The sequence below is a fragment of the Dermacentor silvarum genome, chromosome 5 (genome assembly GCF_013339745.2).
Source record: "Dermacentor silvarum isolate Dsil-2018 chromosome 5, BIME_Dsil_1.4, whole genome shotgun sequence".
In the NCBI taxonomy this organism is placed as follows: Eukaryota; Metazoa; Arthropoda; class Arachnida; order Ixodida; family Ixodidae; genus Dermacentor; species Dermacentor silvarum.
In genome coordinates, this window is record NC_051158.1 from 176,065,737 (window position 1) to 176,083,783 (window position 18,047).

The 18,047-nt window shown below is 48.4% G+C and overlaps 1 protein-coding gene across 1 annotated transcript in view; it reads left to right on the forward strand.

Annotated features, from left to right (window-relative positions):
• The window catches only part of LOC119453927 (protein 5NUC), a 110,455-nt gene extending 94,064 nt beyond the window's left edge, over positions 1 to 16,391 (forward strand). The window contains exon 8 of the mRNA XM_037715963.2: positions 16,220 to 16,391. Within this exon, the coding sequence (XP_037571891.1) occupies positions 16,220 to 16,326 (107 nt within the window). The 3' untranslated portion in view covers positions 16,327 to 16,391. The remainder of the gene's footprint in view (positions 1 to 16,219) is intronic.
• Positions 16,392 to 18,047: the final 1,656 nt, after the last annotated feature.

An 18,047-nucleotide genomic window follows, 5' to 3' on the forward strand; every position in this document is an offset into this window, starting at 1 on the left:
CATTCGAAAGGACGTATACCGTGTGCCTTGCATTGACGACGCCCTTGATTCACTACAAGGTGCAGAATACTTTTCAAGCCTCGATCTGCGTTCCGGCTATTAGCAAATTGCAATGCACGAAGACGATAAAGAAAAAAACAGCGCTTGCCACCCCTGATGGACTTAACGTATTCAACGTCATGCCTTTCGGGCTATGCAATGCACCTGCGACTTTTGAACGCATGATTGACACCGTTCTGCGTGGCCTGAAATGGAAAACTTGCTTCTACTACCTGGATGAGATTGTCGTCTTTTCATCAACATTTCCTCAGCACCTGCAACGCTTAGATGAAGTTCTGACGTGCCATGCCGACGCTGGTCTTCAGCTCAACACGAAGAAATGCAGTTTCGCCAGCAGATCTATTAAGGTCCTGGGGCATGTCGTGAGCGAGGAGGGCATACGTCCTGACCCTGACAAGATTGCGGCGGTCCTTCGCTTGCCTCACCCAGAAAGGCCTAAACACTTGCGAAGCTTCCTTGGCCTCGCTTATTATTTCCGTCGCTTTATATGGAACTTTGCCTCCATCGCTGCGCCGCTACACAAGCTACTTGCTTCCAGTGTACCCTTTCTCTGGTCTCAAGAACGTGAAGCAGCCCTTGACATGCTGAAGGGCGCCCTCATGTCTGAACCTGTGCTTTGCCACTTTGATGAGACTGCACCGACTCTCTTGCACACAGACGCTAGCGGCCACAGCATCGGTGCCATTCTTCTGCAATGCGACAACTCTTCGCGCGAGAGAGTCGTTGCATACGCCAGCCGCGTACTCACCGATGCCGCGAAGAACTACACGATAACTGAGCAGGAGTGCCTGGCTGTTGTTTGGCCCATACAGAAGCTTCACCCCAATTTGCACTGGCATCATTTTACAATTATTACGGACCACCACGCATTATGCTGGCTTTCCACTCTCAAGAACTTCACTGGACGCCTGGGTCGCTGGACTCTCCGCCTGCAAGAATATGACTTTGACATTATTCATAAATCAGCCAAAAAACACCAAGGCGCTGACGCTCTTTCTAGTTGCCCGCTTCCTGCGCACGCACTCGACACCTCGGCAAATGTGTCGCAAAGCAGCTCTTCGGATGTCACTTCTACACCGGTTTCCTCTCTAGCCTCAACAGACCGCCTTTCTCCGGACGACGATCAAACATTTGCATCTCGCCAACGGGCAGACCCATATTGTCGGCGTATGATAGACCACCTCTCTGGCGCTTCGACACCAACTCGTACAACTCAAGCTGGACAATGGCGTGCTGTATCGGCGCATTTACCACCTTGACGGTCAACGCTGGGTGCCCGTTCTACCACGCTCTCTTCGAGCCCATGTCCTCGAAGCATTCCACGATGACATGACTGCTGGCCATCTCGGTTTCCACAAGACCTACGAGCGCATTCGAAGCCGTTAGTATTGGCCTGGCCTTTCTACTAGTGTGGGGAGATACGTCGGTTCCTGTTCTCCGTGTCAGCATCGCAAACTCCGAACCTCTGCTCCTGCCGGCGAATTACTGCCTATTCCGTGTCCCACCTCACCATTTGAGGTTGTTGGAATCGACCTTTACGGGCCCCTTCCTGTTACTGCAGATGGCAATCGATGGATAGTGACCGCCATCGACTACCTGATGCGCTACGATGAGACATCAGTGATCACTGGCTCAGCTTCGGAGGTTGCGGACTTCGTACTTCAAGCTATAATTCTGCGCCATGGTGCTCGTCGGGTACTGCTAAGCGACCGTGGAAAGGTCTTTCTTTCGCAACTTTTAAACGAAGTGCTGCGCGCCTCTGGTACCACCCACAAAACAGCGTCGAGTTACCATCCACAGACTAATGGCTTGACAGAGCGATTTCATCGCACGCTTGCCGACATGATCGCCGTATATATTCAGCCTGATCACAAGAATTGGGACAAGCTTCTACCATTCGTCACTTTCGGCTACAACACGGCTGTTCAGCGTACCACCGGCTACTCGCCATTTCCCTTCTAGACGTTTCTTTCTTCGATTCTCCTGTCAACCCATCTGCATCGTCTAGCGAAGAATTCGTTTCACGACTCGCCCAGTGCCACCAGCGCGCTCGCGTCAACACAGCAGCCAGACAACAAGATCGGAAGATGATTTACGACACCTTCCATCGCGTTGTGTCCTTCCGTCCTGATGACGAAATACTTCTATTGACGCCCCTTCGCACGCCTGGTTTGTGCGACAAGTTCCAGCCGCGATTCATCGGGCCCTACATAGTCCTGGGGCAGACATCGCCCGTCAATTATCGCGTGACTCCTGTTGTCGCCGCCACAGACCGCCGTTGTCGCAGCACCGAGGTCGTTCATGTGTCCCGCATGAAACCCTTCCCGCGTCGTTCTTCGTCGCCTTGACTTGCGGCCAGGATGGCCGCTTCCACGTGGGGGGGAAATTAGTGTGGGCGTTGTATATCATCATCATCATTCTACGTTGCTCGAGTTTCATCTTCAGTTATGTGTGATCATAATTATCGGGTGTGTGCCTTTGCTGGTTCGCTCCCGAGTACTCCGACCGAATAATCGTCGTGTCCACAGAGACGTCATCATATATATATATATATATATATATAAATTATAAAGGAGGTTTATTTCACGAAAGGCCGATGAAGGGTCGAGCGTTTCACCGAGCACAACCTCTAAGCTCGAGCTTCTGTGTCACGCGATGCAGTTGGCAATCCTGCTGCCTAAGTCTAGGCGTCCTTCTTCATTACAATTGCCCCATCGGAAAAAGAAGCCATCCTGGCGACTTAGTCTGCAGATGAGGCCACAGAATCATGATACGGCTTGAGCCGCTGGACGTGGACGATTTCGCGGTTACGACGACGCATGTCGGAAGACGGTATCAGTGGCTCGATCAGGCAGTTGACGGGAGAAGTTTGCTGCAAAATGCGGTGTGGTCCATTATATTTAGGAAGTTTTGAAGCAAGTCATGGTGTGTGGTTCGGTACGGACAGCCAAACGAGGTCTCCCGGTAGAAAAGTTGGGGTCGAGTTGCGGGCATCGTGTTTTGACTTTTGGCGACTTTGATCGTCCGAAACGTCTGGGTGGTAGGGCAGAATGGTATCAATTGTATAGGAAGGATGGCGGCCATAAAGAAGATAAAAGTGAGAGAAACCGGCAGTGGCTTTCGTAGCTGTATTGTAGGCGTAGGTGACGAAGGGAAGAACTAGGTCCAAATTGGAGTGGTCGGATGCGATGCACATAGCGAGCATGTCCCCAAATGTGCGATTAATGCGTTCTATGGAATCATTTGTTTGGGGATGAAAGGCGGTGCATGTGCGACGAACAATAGCACATTCAGCAAGCAATTTCTCGAGAACTTCAGACAGGAAGGCGCGGCCTCGATCGCTTGGGAGTTCACGAGGGCCTTGATGACGAAGCACAAAACAGCGCCGTATAAGAGTGGTGATTTCCTGCGCAGTAGCAGCTGGGAGGGCAGCAGTTTCTGCATAGCGTGCCAAGTGATCAACGGCAACTATAATCCACCGGTTGCCGGACCTAGTCAAGGGAAGAGGCCCTTATAGATCGACACCAACGCGATCAAAGGGTTTGACCGTCCCGCCGTCCGCAAACTTCGAGCTGAGCAGGGTTTGCGCACCCGCGCGCAGTTAACCGGTGAAACATTAACCAGTTACATCGAAGAGGTTGTCGATCTGTGCAAATGCGTCAATGCCACCATGTCGGAAGCGGATCGAATTAAGCACATCATGAAAGGCATTCATTATGATGCTTTCCAAACCCTCCTGGTTAAGAGCCCGAACAGTGTTGCCGACGTAAACCCTTCGTCAGAGCTACGACGAGTTACGCAAGCAGTGAGCTTTGACGAGGCCTTCTCCTGCAACCGATGCGTCAATCTCCAACCTGGCCATTACTTCCGACCAGGCGTCGCTGCTCACGCAGATCAAAGCCTTTGTCCGCAAAGAAGTCGCCCGACAGTTGTCCCTGGTACCCTTCACCCAGATGCCTGCCAGTCCTTTGCCTTCCACTCTGCGCAACGTCATTCAAGGGGAAGTCGCTGAAGCACTGTTGGTTGCGCCCCAGCAGCAGTTTGTGGCCGCTCCACTCACTTATGCTGCGGTAGCTTCCACGCCACGCCACGAGCCGGTACAACCTTTTCAGCAGCCCATGCGCCGTCCTCCTCCTCCCATCTCCTGGGTCGGCGCTCCTGTTGCCAACCCGTGGCACACGCACGACAATCGGATATGCTTCGCATGAAGACATCTCGGACACGTCGCAAGGTTCTGCCGCCGTGTGCAAACGCTCGGCAATGAACTACAGGCGCCTCGTTACCCGGTCGAGTCCAATGCTCACTACACTCCATCCGACCCACCGCCAACTCGTACTCCGATTGATAGTCCTCGTTTCGACCATCGCCACTCGCCATCCCCGCGTCGCCGGTCGCTTTCACCGATGCGTCGGCGGCCCGTATCTAGCGACGTTGGAAACTAGATGACGCAGTTCCCGAGGCAAGAATTGCGCCAGCTTCGAAATGCCTAATGGCATCTTGGGCTGGCTATTTCGGAGCGCTCTAGACCGCTCTCGCGAGCTGCTTTGTCTTCAGCTGGTTGAAAGAGGTTGCGCGCCTTGCGTTCGGCTGGTTTTTTTTCGATCGCTCTCGTCCATGTGCCAGCGCTCTGAGGCACTCCGCGCCCTGTCGTCGGAGCAGTTGTCGAGATGAGATCGCTTCTAGCAACGTCATCACAGCACAGCGTCGCCGTTCTTGGCGACGGTCCACCGTGGCCTAGGCAACCTAGGCCACAGCATGCTGGTGTCTCAACGAACGGTCATCCCACCGGCGCATCCACCGGTTTAACTTTAGATAGCCGAAACAACGGACGTTATCAGTCGCCATGTGGTTTCGCATCTGACATTTCCTCCTCGTCGTCACAGCGAGTCACATGTTCGGCTTGCGCGCTTGTCCTCGGCCTCTGAGTTCGGGGAACGCCAGATCTGCACGACTCTGCTTCGGGGAATGGATGCCACCAGTCGAAGATACCATCACATTCTTCATTATAATATATATATATATATATATATATATATATATATATATATATATAAGGATTGCCGCGAAGCTTCGTACTGTTTATATATATATATATATATATATATATATATATATATATAAGGATTGCCGCGAAGCTTCGTACTGTTTGGTTTGAACGCGGCGGGCATTCTGTTTGAAGCGACGCCTTTCTGATGCTACTGCCTTTTCGCGCTTGGTCCGTGGTGAGAGCGACGGTCCACTCACGTTATCAACGGCATCAGGCGGCCGTGAGCGGCAGATCATAAGACTAGTATAGAATAAGCCTAACGCATCGCTACAAAATACAGGCCCTGTTTATCGACGTCGGCCGAGCACGCTTGTCGGCGGCGGTGTTTATCACCGCCGCCGAGTTGCACAGTCATAGTAGGCGCATATCAGCCTAATGAAGTGTTTCTTGGAGGAGCCTTTATCTGCCTTCGTGACTTCTGGTCCACCTTCACCACAACGTGAGAATATATATATATATATATATATATATATATATATATATAGTTCAACAAATAGAAGCACGTCGGAAAAAATTATAAGAGGACTTTACTGATGTTTCAGCCGGGGTCCGGCCTTCATCAAGGGTGCGATTGCAAGCACACTGAGCTCAATTTTTACATTTTCTTCGTAAGAGTGCTAAAAATATAAAGGAAAAAGTAAAATAAAAACAAAAAAGACATACAACAAACACGTGAATGGAAACTTGCGCGTACACAGAGTGGCATTATTAAAAAAAAAACATTGAATACAAAGCCGTGAACACAATCCCGTAAAACGTGGGTAGCCGATGACCACAGGCACCCACAGGTTTAGAGTCGTCATGAATGTCTTCGAAAACGACGGGCATATACAGTGGTGCTATAAAGGGGTACAAGGTTGCGCGTACATACAGTGGCATTATGAAAATATATTAACAAAAAGAATGCGAGGGGTTGCGCTGCCAGGAGAGTATTTGACCACAAAGACGGTCAATACACCCTCACTGTAGGACTCCGGCACTAGTGGTGGAGGTCACAGTGCCACACATTCCCTGTGTACTGTTTGCTGCTGTGTGCAGCACGAGAGGATCAGTAATGTGGAAAGTTGGGCAAATTGGTGATTAATCACCATACTGTATTGGTGAAGCAGCGCACTGACAAGGACAAAGTGGAAAGTCGTGTATTGTGTCTCTTCACTTTGTCCTTGTCAGTGCGCTGCTTCACCAATACGGTATGATGAGCACGAGAGGAATCAAATCCAGTTAGGCGGCATGAAGTTGCCTTTTCTCTAATTTCCTTAAAGCAGCCTTTTGGGCTGATTGTACCAACTATGAAGAGTATGTAGGGGTCAATATTCTGTCAAAAATAAAACATTAGTATTGTTGTTATTATTATTAATATTATTACAGTACCATTATCATCATCAGCTTCTGAATCAATGATTATGCTTTGCTTCTTTTCAAACGAGGACAAATACCTTTCCCAGAGATCTTCCATTACTGCTGTATCGCGTTAGATTACTGCAAATTTTAAGTCTGGCAATTTCCTAATTTCGTCATACCACCTTGATACCTGTCATTTGGACGAATGTAAATTTCATTGCGGTAGAAATTATATGGACCCTCCAGGCGCATTTATGGTATCGCCGTGTGGTTACGTATAAAGTCCAAGGTCCATAAGGTGGCAGCCACACGCTATTTGTTGTATATACTCAGTGAATTTTGTGTGAGGGTGAGCCTGCGATAACGCCACGATCTCGCACACGCAAGGGAGGGAAGCGGGAAGGAAGCGCGCTGTCGTCCGTCGCGCGCAACGCTCGGGGGGAGGGTAGGGAGAGGGAGGGGGGAATTCTACTCCGAGCGGCCCCGCGGCAGGGTAGAGAGGGAGGGGAGTGTTCGACTTCGACCGGTGCGGGCGGCGGCGCGCGCCTAAAGGCGCAACCACAAGGGAGAAATCTTCGACGGATTTTCGGCGTCGGCGCCAACCGGCGGCACGCGGCGGCGGTTGGCGGCACAGAGAATGCGCCGCCGGTTCACGCTCGCTCGGCGCCGCAAGACCGAGCAGTCTAGGGTGCCTCGATGCCCAGCGCCGCCGTCCAGGGTGGAGACAACCCCGCTGGCGCCGCCATATTGAGTCACACGAGCTGAGACTCAGCTACGCTTGCGTTTATAAATAGTGTTACTCGCGGCGCACTTCCAAGTGTTTTGCCTTGATGAGGATTTTTTTATCGGTATCACATCTGCACATCTTTATAACCAATAGCCGTTAACTCGTCGAAGGGCCATGACGTAAATGTATGGCGTCGGGAACATGCCCCAAGTTGCCTAATCCAATTTACATCTAACATGCCGTGTGTATGTTTGAAATACGCACTATTTTTTTTTTTTGCTCTTCGATGCTTGGTATATAAGGTTTGCGACCCCCTGTGTGTGGAACTTTTTCTTTTTCGCTGTTGTATTTTGGTTTACACGTCACGCTTCCTTTACTGTAGCCAGCCACTCGCGCACGGCGGTTAGTTTCCCTTGCGTTGCGCGTGCTCTTCGCGTTCGTTCCAATTATTTGACGATATCTACGCGCAATTTTGCTTTTTCTTGCCCACAAAACTGTGTGCTGACAGGATTAAGCTGGTGTAAAAATAACTGCGATGTGAAAATAAGGTTTAGTTAGTGCTGTAGAGAAACATATAACGTAACTTGTCTGTGTCAATCTTGCGTAGTACACACAAGAAACCAAACGATGCACAAAATACATTTACTTATAATGTCTAGTACAATCAATCATGAAAGAGATATGTACATGAAAAATTATGTGTACTGTGTGGCTCCTGAAGGTTATGATGAAAGACGAGATAAAAAACATTCGCAAGGTAGGCTCGACACACAATTCGGGATAGTGAGAGTTCTTTTTTTAATTTATTCATTACATGGGGGGGGGTTTAAGTGAGTACATCAACCTTATTACACACAATATAAATCGAAAACAAGAATGCAAACAAGAAAAAGCAACCGCGGGTAATATTAATCAAGATATCCAGCCAGAATACATCAGCTACCATCGAATACGTCGCATCAGCCAAACACATCGATGGCGAGTACAGAACATTTTATAAATAACCATTAGAACACTGATAACTACATTGAAAAAATAAACAACACTGCATACATATCGCGTACAAAAACCGTAAATGAAACTAAGACAGTCAAATACAGATTAGCAATGTTTTTCACTTCGAAAATATAGTCCATGATGATGTAGGGCTGTTGACTTTAACAGGCGGCGCCCATCCTGTCGATTTCCCTCGTACTGGTCCTCTTCAAAGTGTTTCTAAGTACAAGTAAAACAACAAAGTGATTATTGATATGAAAAGTTGCCTTGTAAATACAGAGAACACATTACAGTGCTTAAAAATACATTTTCGCAGAAGTAATGTTGTATTACCTCCCTTCACACGTTTCGAAGAAATGCACAGGCTACAACAGACACCATGCCAGAAAGCGCCGAAACATTTTGGTCTCATGATGCCCCTTAACTCTACTACACCTGGGCATACCGTGCACAGGCATTTAAAGACCGTCACAGTACCCACTACGATCGGGAATGAGCACGAATAACCATCGGCTTACGAGCACCACGCTACAAATATATTCGTCTAAAAAATCAGCTATATAACGTAACAACCTGAGATCCGCAAGATATCTGCTGAGAATAGAGAAAATCACAATGCTTCGCTTGCCACGTACACAACAGCCGCTCTCCCCAGAAGAAGCACAGTGTTCTTTGGTCCCAAATAACCAGTAGCGAAAAAAGAAAGTGAGGGGGAAAAAAAGAAAAGAAACAGGAGACACACGATGTGTGCTTCCCGTGAAAAAGTAAAATAGGTGGTGTACATGAGGATTTGTAGCTAATGTAAGGCTATTTCGCGGCGAAGCATTTTCGTCAGTTCTTAAAATAAGGGTACTACTCGCATCGACTGCGCTGATCAAAACGGCAAAAGCCTATGCGACGCGCGCTCGCAAACCATAGGCTACTCAGCATCGGTGCAGTGCTTAGTTCGTGAGTGAACGTAGGTACGTGAGCGAGGATCAGAGAATACTTTCTTATTTATCAAAAACACGATGCGATATTCTAAACTTTCTTGACACTTACCTCGCAAATGTAGGAGTTATCCGTTGCCTTCCAGTGATACCGCTTTACTTGGGCTTCCCATCTCTTCCTTCGCTCTGGGTCCCGGGGGAAGCGTAAACAACGAAGCCCTTTACGCGTCGATCCGGTGCACTTGGGAACACAACAGCCCGTCATGTCGACTCGATGCACTGGACAAGCTTGTCATGCATGCGGCTGAACACTGTCCAGCAAGTAGAAGCGTCAGCGAAGCATCCGCGCGCACTGTGTCTCGAACTAAGCACCGGCACCAAGCACTCGCAACCGCTTGCTGTGACTCAAGATGGCGTCGCAGCGAGAAAGCGGCGGCGCGGGTGCGGTTAAAGGATGGCACCACCCTGAACGGCGGCGCTGGCATCGAGGCACCCTAGAGCAGTCCAGACTTCAGCGCCGACGGCGGAAGTGGCGGTAGACGCAAGAGGCAAATAAACAATGGCCTCCGAGACGGCACGACGCGCAATGTGAGCGAGCTCGGAGGCCATTTACAAAGCGAGCTTCCGGCGTTGCCTTCCGCGAGTGCCTCGTCCGCGTCCCAAACAGCCGATCGCTGGCGCGTGCTCCGGCCATTGCAAATGGTGCAGCATTTGTACGGTATCATAGACACTCATGTACTCTTTCCAGACAGGGACATGCAAGGAACGCCGAAGTGCACATCTAAGGCCCGTCCACGTTACCGGCACGCCAACTCGCCGTACGCGGGTCGCCGTTTGACGGCAGTTTCGCTCGCGAGCGGCGAGATTTCCTTGCCATTAGACAGGATGGAACCGGGACCCATTTGTGCTGCAGCCGTACAGCGAAGTGGCCAATCAGTGACCGAGAAGTGGTCACCCTGGCACCGACGGCAGCCTCATCGCCGCTGATCGTTCGGCGGCACCGATATCGCCGCTAGGCCTTCTCCGGCTCACTCGAAAGCGAAAGCTGACGGCGCTTCGGAATGAATCACCGCTCACAAGCCGCGATATTTTCTCACCGTTGTTGTCGCTCTTCGCTATAATGATACACAAACAAGACAATGCGCTGATATTAGCGGTGCTGTCGGCTGCGATGCGGGCACAACTGAGCCGGTCGTCTGCCGCCGGTAACCGTGCACTGCAGCGGAGCTCGAGAAGTATCGGAGCTCTCGTTCGTGTTTAACAATCGACAGTGGATATCTTTTTTCATACAATGTAGAATTTACGCATCACGTTATCTAGCGGAAAGTATTTTGCTAGGAACAGAAGCTGCTGGTGATGCTATCCATGCTATGTGACTGGTGCTACATTTTTCAGCACAAACAACCGGCACTAGAGCTACGGACAATTTTATGAAGTTTTAAAACTGCAAGAAGCCCTTGCTTAGTAAAAACAATTGTTCTGTTAGCGCCACATCTTGCAAAACTGACCGGCTAAATTCGGGGCCACGGATCTGGCCACATTGCGCCACGCTTGAAATACGTCGAAGCCGAGAGTGTCTTGTGGTTGAGAGCCGTCAATAAACCTCGTTGAGCGTCCACGCCGCGTGCCGCCGGCCGGCGCCGACGCCGAAAATCCGTCGGCAATCCGTTCCTTGTGGTTGGGCCTTAATGCCCCTTAATGTTGGAAAGTACCGGCGCTCTTTGAGCTATACGCCGCAACACCCACGCCGGAGCCATCAGCCTCCTCTTTTAACACGAAAGTGTTTTATTCCGGGGTCCACCAAGACTTCACTGACGTATTTCCGTCACGGAAATACGTCATAGAACATAATACAAAGAAAGAAACCAGAAGAAAAAGTTCCACAAACATGCAAAATTTGGGAATCGAACCCACGACCTCTCGGTCCGCGACGATAGATCGCCGAGCGTTTAACCCATTGCGCCACAAACGCATTCGCAGAGAGCTACACAGACGCGCCTTATATATCTAACACTCCTCCGTGTACCCGCGCTCTTGCTCGGGGCGGTGCCGCCGCCTACGAGCAGAAAAGAGAAGTACTGCATTATGACACTAAAGCCCGGGATACATGGAGCGAACTTTCTCGACGAACTTCACGCGTCAAGTAACGACGCGGCGACACGACGCAGGATGTTTGCTGTGTTGCAATACATGCGGCGAACGCCGCCGCGCGTTGGCCGCCGTGTTGGCGGCGGTCCCGGCCGCCCGCTTCGAACTGAATTTGGCGTTGTCCTTGTAGAATTCACTTAGTTGGAAGCAAATGACTGCGTAAACGGCTTTCGCTTAGTCTCAGGCCGCTTCGACGACAGAGTATTATGGATAACCTTGAGTAGTTTTCGAGATCGCTTCTCGTTTCGAACGCGTCTAAGCCTAGCGAAAGAAATATCCGATGCCAACGTCATCTATCGGGGAAGTCGGGAGATAGGCATGACGACAGCATGTGGCCTCTGAGATCAGAAGATTTCTGTTGAAGGTTGTTGTAGAGAGCTTGCACTGCTTGTCTGTTTCCTCGCAGATCAGCGGATATGGGATGTACAAATACAACGCGATTCCTGAGAGATCATACTAGGAACTACTCAATCGGTGCAGAGACATGCAGACACGGCAACACCAACGCGATTGCAGACGACGCGAAAAGGCGCGCGCGCGCGAAACACCAGCATGCATTGCGACCGGAACTAGTGCCTCCTGATTGGCTGTCGTCCACCGCTGCGCGCTAGACGCTTCCGGCGGCGGCGTTCGCCCGACGAAAATGTTTGGACAGGCAGATCGGCTGCGGACGGCAAATTTCTTGACGCCGGCCGTTGGACGTTCGCCGCCCGACGAAGTTCTTCGCTCGGACGCCGGTTATTCGCTCCATGTATTCCGGCCTTAACGCGCACCGACAGTGAACGCTTCGGTGGTCTCAGCACTACGACGCCTCGATGCCAGCATTCGAAGGGACGCTGGCATCAAGAAGCACTACCAACGCCACCTAGGTGGCGTTCACCGTACTCAGCACAGCGGAGCGTGGCCTCCGCAATTAGCTCTGAAAATGTTTCTGAAGTTGATCGCGGAGGCTGCAATTACGACGCGCTGTACGCGCTGATTTGACTCGGTGACGATTCAGTTACGTGCTTTGTCTTGCGCGTTGTATTAGTGTGTCAGTTACGTGCTTCGTCTTTCGCGTTGTGCTAGCGTGTGCAGCGTAGTGCAGCTTCCATATGCACGACGGTTGCTCATGGTCATCGACGTTGGTAGTCGTGATGGAGGAGACGTGCCACCAGGCGTCAGCGTGGGTGCATCAACGCCTAAGGGCGCTTTAGCCACAAAACACTTCTCCCCCTCTTACGCAGAGCCAACGCATCCGCCACGCTGAATGGCTGCAGCGCACTACCCTGTCAGGTGACTCTGACGTCACGCAAACTGCGCGAAACTTGTTTTCGCGCGCTTTTAGTTCCTCGCACCCGCCATGCGCCTTCCAAGCGGTGGTCACTCTGCCGCTCCGAACGTGTGTGTTCCTAGGGTTTTCCCTCTTTCCGTAGGAATCCGGGCTTCGTTCTCCGTGGAAATGCTTTGCTGCTGCACGTTTCAATGCAGCGGCAGGTCAGAGAGAGGGCTAGCATTATTTTCTTTCCCCCGAGGAGAACGGAATGTCGTGCGCCGGAGCATTTGCTCCATAACATCGGGAGCAAGGATTTTGCTCTTTCTAAGCACGTCGTTCTTTGCGAGGTGAAGCTAACTACTTTCCTTGTATTTGTGGGTGAAGTTGCATGGAGATTTTAATGCTCATTGCATAGCCGGACTCTTCGTTAAGTTCAATACAGATCACCTGTAACTGTGCATATTGTGAGCCGCTGAACTTTTTTGTTGACTCTTTGTGCCGTGACAAAGCTTTTTTGTGCTATGGCGTGTGTTTTAGTTTTCAAATATATGTAACTTGATAAGTTAATGCCTGTAACTCCTATTTTGTAAGTGTGTGGCGTGCGCGCGCGCGCGCGCGCGCGCGTGTGTGTGTGTGTGTGTGTGTGTGATCCTTTTGCCTGATACTTGTGAAGCCAAAAAACTTTCTTGCTTTTATTGCGTGCTGCTTGTAGCTGTGCGAAGTTTCAATACGGTGAACATTTTTGTTTATTTTTGTTTTCGTACACATGCGAAGGCATGCACCGCAGTATATAAATGGATAAGTGGCTTTTCCTTTTAGTTACATGCATAATAAAATGTGCATGCTTGTGCCGTCTTTCTTTCCAAGAGTGCCAACAAATTCAAATGGAAGAAATTTGCTTCCTGCCATGCGTATACTTAGAGATCACTGTCATGTTTCAGCTCCATTTTACGAACGATCACTTTTAGCCGAAAGTATTGCAAGCCTATGAAAAGAACAAAATTGTAGCCCAGCGCAGTTCTTTATTTGTTCTCGGATTGGCCGGCGCCAAAGGAAAGAAACCTCGCGGCAACAAGGTGCCAACTTTCCAAGAAATGCTCAAAAAAGAAAAAAAAACCTTAAGGTACTGTTCAGTGGTGTTATACTGATTAATTATAGCATTCGTCCGCGTACCGTAACTACATAATGAAACGCAATGGACGGCGAAATACGGTTGTAAGAAATGAGACCACATGCGGAACTGGGATTAACGAAGAAATACACACATATTGCGCTGAAATACGGAGAATATTACGGTTTATTTGCCATATATCCCGTAGTTAACGGCGCACTCTTTTTCAAGCCTCCTACCGGTCCGGTCCGGAATCTTCGGCGCCGCCTAGATCATTCTGTAGTTCAGTGCCATCAGTTATAAAACACTGGTAGCCATTTTCATCGTGGAAAACGCGCGAATAAGAATTATTTTGTTGAATTAACCTAAACAATTATAATCTTTTCTGCATATAAGCTTATAAATGTGAGTGTGTTAAGCGAAAGTAAAAAAAGTCAATTAACAATCGCTTAGTGATATCTTAGCAGCAGCCGTGAAGTAAATAGCCATACGCACTGAAGCGAAGTTACGTATAGGGCGTGTACTATACGCTGATGCCCATAATGTACGCGTACAATCCAGGCACTTTTCATAATCTCCCTGAATTCTGATAAACATTACATCTTGAATTCTGTCAGTTAATTATCAAGCGCCATAGTCTTGGAAGTTTCCGTTGAGCAAACCTTTTTTTTTTCTATTTTTGAATTCCATGTCGTTTCATCGTAACGGAATATAGGCGCGTGCGTTAGCTTCTGTATTGGCTCTTTCGCAAACACAGCATGCATTTTGCACAGTGGCTTTGGTACAAAGGCTTTAGGCCCAGTACTTTTGGCGAATTCACTTTAAGTAAACTAACATTTCTTCTTGTTTACGTTCTTTCAGCTTTTTAAGAGCCATGATTATGAAACAAATTCTCGTGTATACTGTACGCTGCTTGCAATATATGCGCTCAATACACCTCCGCGTCACGGACAGCCCAAGTGGTGATGGAGGCCTCAGCCACCTGCTTGGTATTAATTTTTGCAGAGCGCTTCCGCTTGTATCGAAGTGTCTTAAAAAAATGGCACGAAGTTCTATCGGCAGCGTACTTTGGTCGTGGTCTACGCATTACTACTTTCCAGTCACCCTGATATAGTGTAACTGCTCTTTTGCAAGAGCATCGCATTCTCACTATTCATAAACTATTTCAATTAAACATGATAATTCTTGTCTACAATTCCCTTCACTCAAACATTCCTCAAAAATTTTTAGGACATGAACAACTTGCTAATCATAATAAAATTCGATTTGCATTAGCTAACAACTTCTTATTATCTAAAATGAGAACTAATTATGGTAAATTCACTTCTGCGTTAACAGCGATGTCTTTCTGGAACTGTATTCCAACGGACATAAAGCTGTCTCCTAGTATAGGCAGCTTTAAAAAGCATTTATTCTCATATTTAACATGTGAATGCTGTGACGTCATTTAACATGTTCTGTTTGCTTCATTTACGTGTACACCATTATATCTGTTTAACATTTCACCACATCTAAGTCCACTTGTTTCCTTGTGTCAGTACTTGTTAAAACTCTGCCCCTTGGCAACATTTCACTTCCCCTGATTTGTGTTGTTTTCAATTCTATACAAGATGTAATTCTGTTCAGAGTTACGCCATGTTTTCAGTTTACTTGTTTTCTTGCATTGATACGTGTTAACAATTCTACCTCTTTGTTGCATTTGCATTAACCTGAATTTTTTGTACCTTTTATTTGTTGAAACCGTAATTCTATCTCCTATTATATAATGTTTCAATTCTTTTGCTGTCGTGTGTAATCATTTGTAGACAACTTTACAACTTTGCGGCATCTGCTCTAACCTAATTTGTTTTGTTCTTAATAATTAGAACAGGCGGTCCCCTTACAGGCTTGAGCTTTGGAACGTCCTTCTGTATATCCTGTTACTGTGCTTTTATTTTCGTGAATGAATAAATAAAATTCTTCTTCTTCTTATGACAGTTTCACAAGGGTTAAAGGTTTCCCAAGGGTTAAAGTATCACAAGTGCGCACATTGATGCTAATACGGCTACAGCTAACCAAAGGAGGGTTCAGCGTGCCATGCGCACCGTGACGGCCCGGGGAGGGTAGATATCCGAGAAGAATTGAGGAGGAAAGTGCGCGCGCGGAGGAGAATGTCGCTACTTTCTAGATCAAGGGCTTTACGTGCGCTTGCCCAGGCCGCTGTATCTTGAAGCCATCTGCGTTGGGGACACAGTCCGCAGTGCGTTGTGTTTTCGCGGCTTAGTTCGCGTTTATACGAGGCGCAGCGATTCCTCACTCTAGCATTTTGACAGCGAGTTCCGCGGTCATCGAGTGAGCTGTGTTCATGTTTGCTTGTGCGCGCCTGAGACCATGCTTGTTCATTTAGTTAGTAGGTCTGTGTTTAGAAGTTTATACGGCCCATAAAACTACTATACTATACTATGTGACACCTAAGCCTAATGTGACCTACACTAAAACTGTAGGCGCACATCTTTTCATTCGTTCTCAATGTCGCTGTTAGAGTAGCATTCCTGCATTAAAACACGTATTCTTATCGACGTCCTCAACGATACGATAACTGATGCTTCCATCTGTGTCTCTTTAGGTGTCAGCGCGATAGATGTATTTTCGAAGTACTTCAGCAAAATCTCTCCTGTCAAGACTCCTGAAGAGGACAGAGTCATTGTGCTGAACCTTCCGAAAAGAGGATGAGGTTCACCATGACAAAAAATGAAATATCACAAGTGTATTTCCTCTATATAAAACTTTTAACTCAAGTAGTGTCCTACTGTGTGCAGTGTGCCTTTAGCAGTTTTTCGCTGTCGACTCTGTTTCATCACCATGTTAACATGTTAATTCAGATATGCTGTGGCACGGCCGCTGAATGAAAAAAAGGTGCGGCCTGCCGCGTCAGGCGCGCTCCTATGGGAGCGAACGTGACGGCCGCAGTTGCATTGTCGGCCGCTTGGCTGTGCCAAACGGCGCTAGCTGAGGGGGATGAAACGCGCCGGCTTGCACGCGCGACGGCAATTCTAAGCGCGTTCCTGACGCATTTGCTATGCCGATGCCAGACAACAGACCCCGGCGTGTGGCGCCGCGGCGGATCACACCGTTTTCGATGCACGCGGCAGGTCGCACCTTTCTTTTTTATCCAGCGGCCGTGGCTGTGGAATCCCAGTTAAGAAATACAGACCGGTTTGGTGTGTTCTGGCGTTTTCTAGTGTACCAGCATGGTCTGATGTGTTCTGGTGTGCACACCAGAATGACCTGGTGAGTGGTAATGTGCACACAAGAGTGCCTTGGTGTGTTCCGGGTGCGCACACCAGAACACTCTGGTATCATCTGGTGTGCACACAAGGACGGTTTATTGCTACCTGGTGCACACACCAGAGTTGTCTGGTGTGCAGAACACAGTAATCTAGTGTTAAAAGGTGTGCACACCACTGGGTGTGATGCTGTATGGCATTTATGCCAGTGTTTTGTGGTCAAAACTTCGCTTTTGCACTCCAGAGTAATGCATTGATTTATAAAGGTCATTTCTGTTTTTTGAATGATTAGGGTTTTTTAACGCGATGGCGGTAAGGGCCCCGTGTCACCGAAAATCCGGCATCAGCGTCGGTGTTGGCTTCGGCACCGGCGTTAAGCATCGGTGTCTAGCGAAATAAGCATGCCGAACCACATCATCCCGAACCACCCGGCCAAACAGCCCCTCCGCGTGGCGCAAGGCATTAGTGAACAAAGATTGAATTTCTCAAAGTAAAATTCGTCAGAAAAATTGAAAAGTACGACTTAACGACAACCTACAGGCGTGACAGCGTCGCATTGTAATTTGAAAATACGAGAAAAAAACTGATAAGCAGCCAGACTTTTTTAATGCTTTCGCGTTCCAGTCTTAAAGGCGTCCTCCAATTCTAATGGTGTTTCGCTGTACTTTGGTTCTAGGCAACATTGAGGGGAATGTTGACAACCGAGCCGTTCTACATTTCTAATGCTAAATTGGCTGTTTTCAAATTAGCTTAGTCTATAGATAGCAATTTACTTCTTTTATTTATTTCAACATAGTGTAGCCTCAAGGGCTATTCCAGGGAGGTGGGTACAGAGCACAAATTTAGCAAAGAAAAATTCACCAGCCCTTCCCCTGCCGAGAAAATGGGGGTAAGCGAAGCTTCTCGTGTACGTATCTGACCTTCGTCAAGGTAACGTTAAGTTCGACTTGTCTCGGTAATAAAACATAAACGTTTATTAAATGTATGTATCTAGGGTAGGAAACATACAACACAACGAAAGGAAAAGTTGCACGAAATGGAAACAAAAGTAGAAGGAAAGGGAAGGGAAACTTGTAGGTCAAGTACACACACGACAACCTGTGCTGGCCCCCATTTTCTCAACAGGGGAAAACCTGGAGATTTTCTTGCTTGCTCTATCTTTATTTT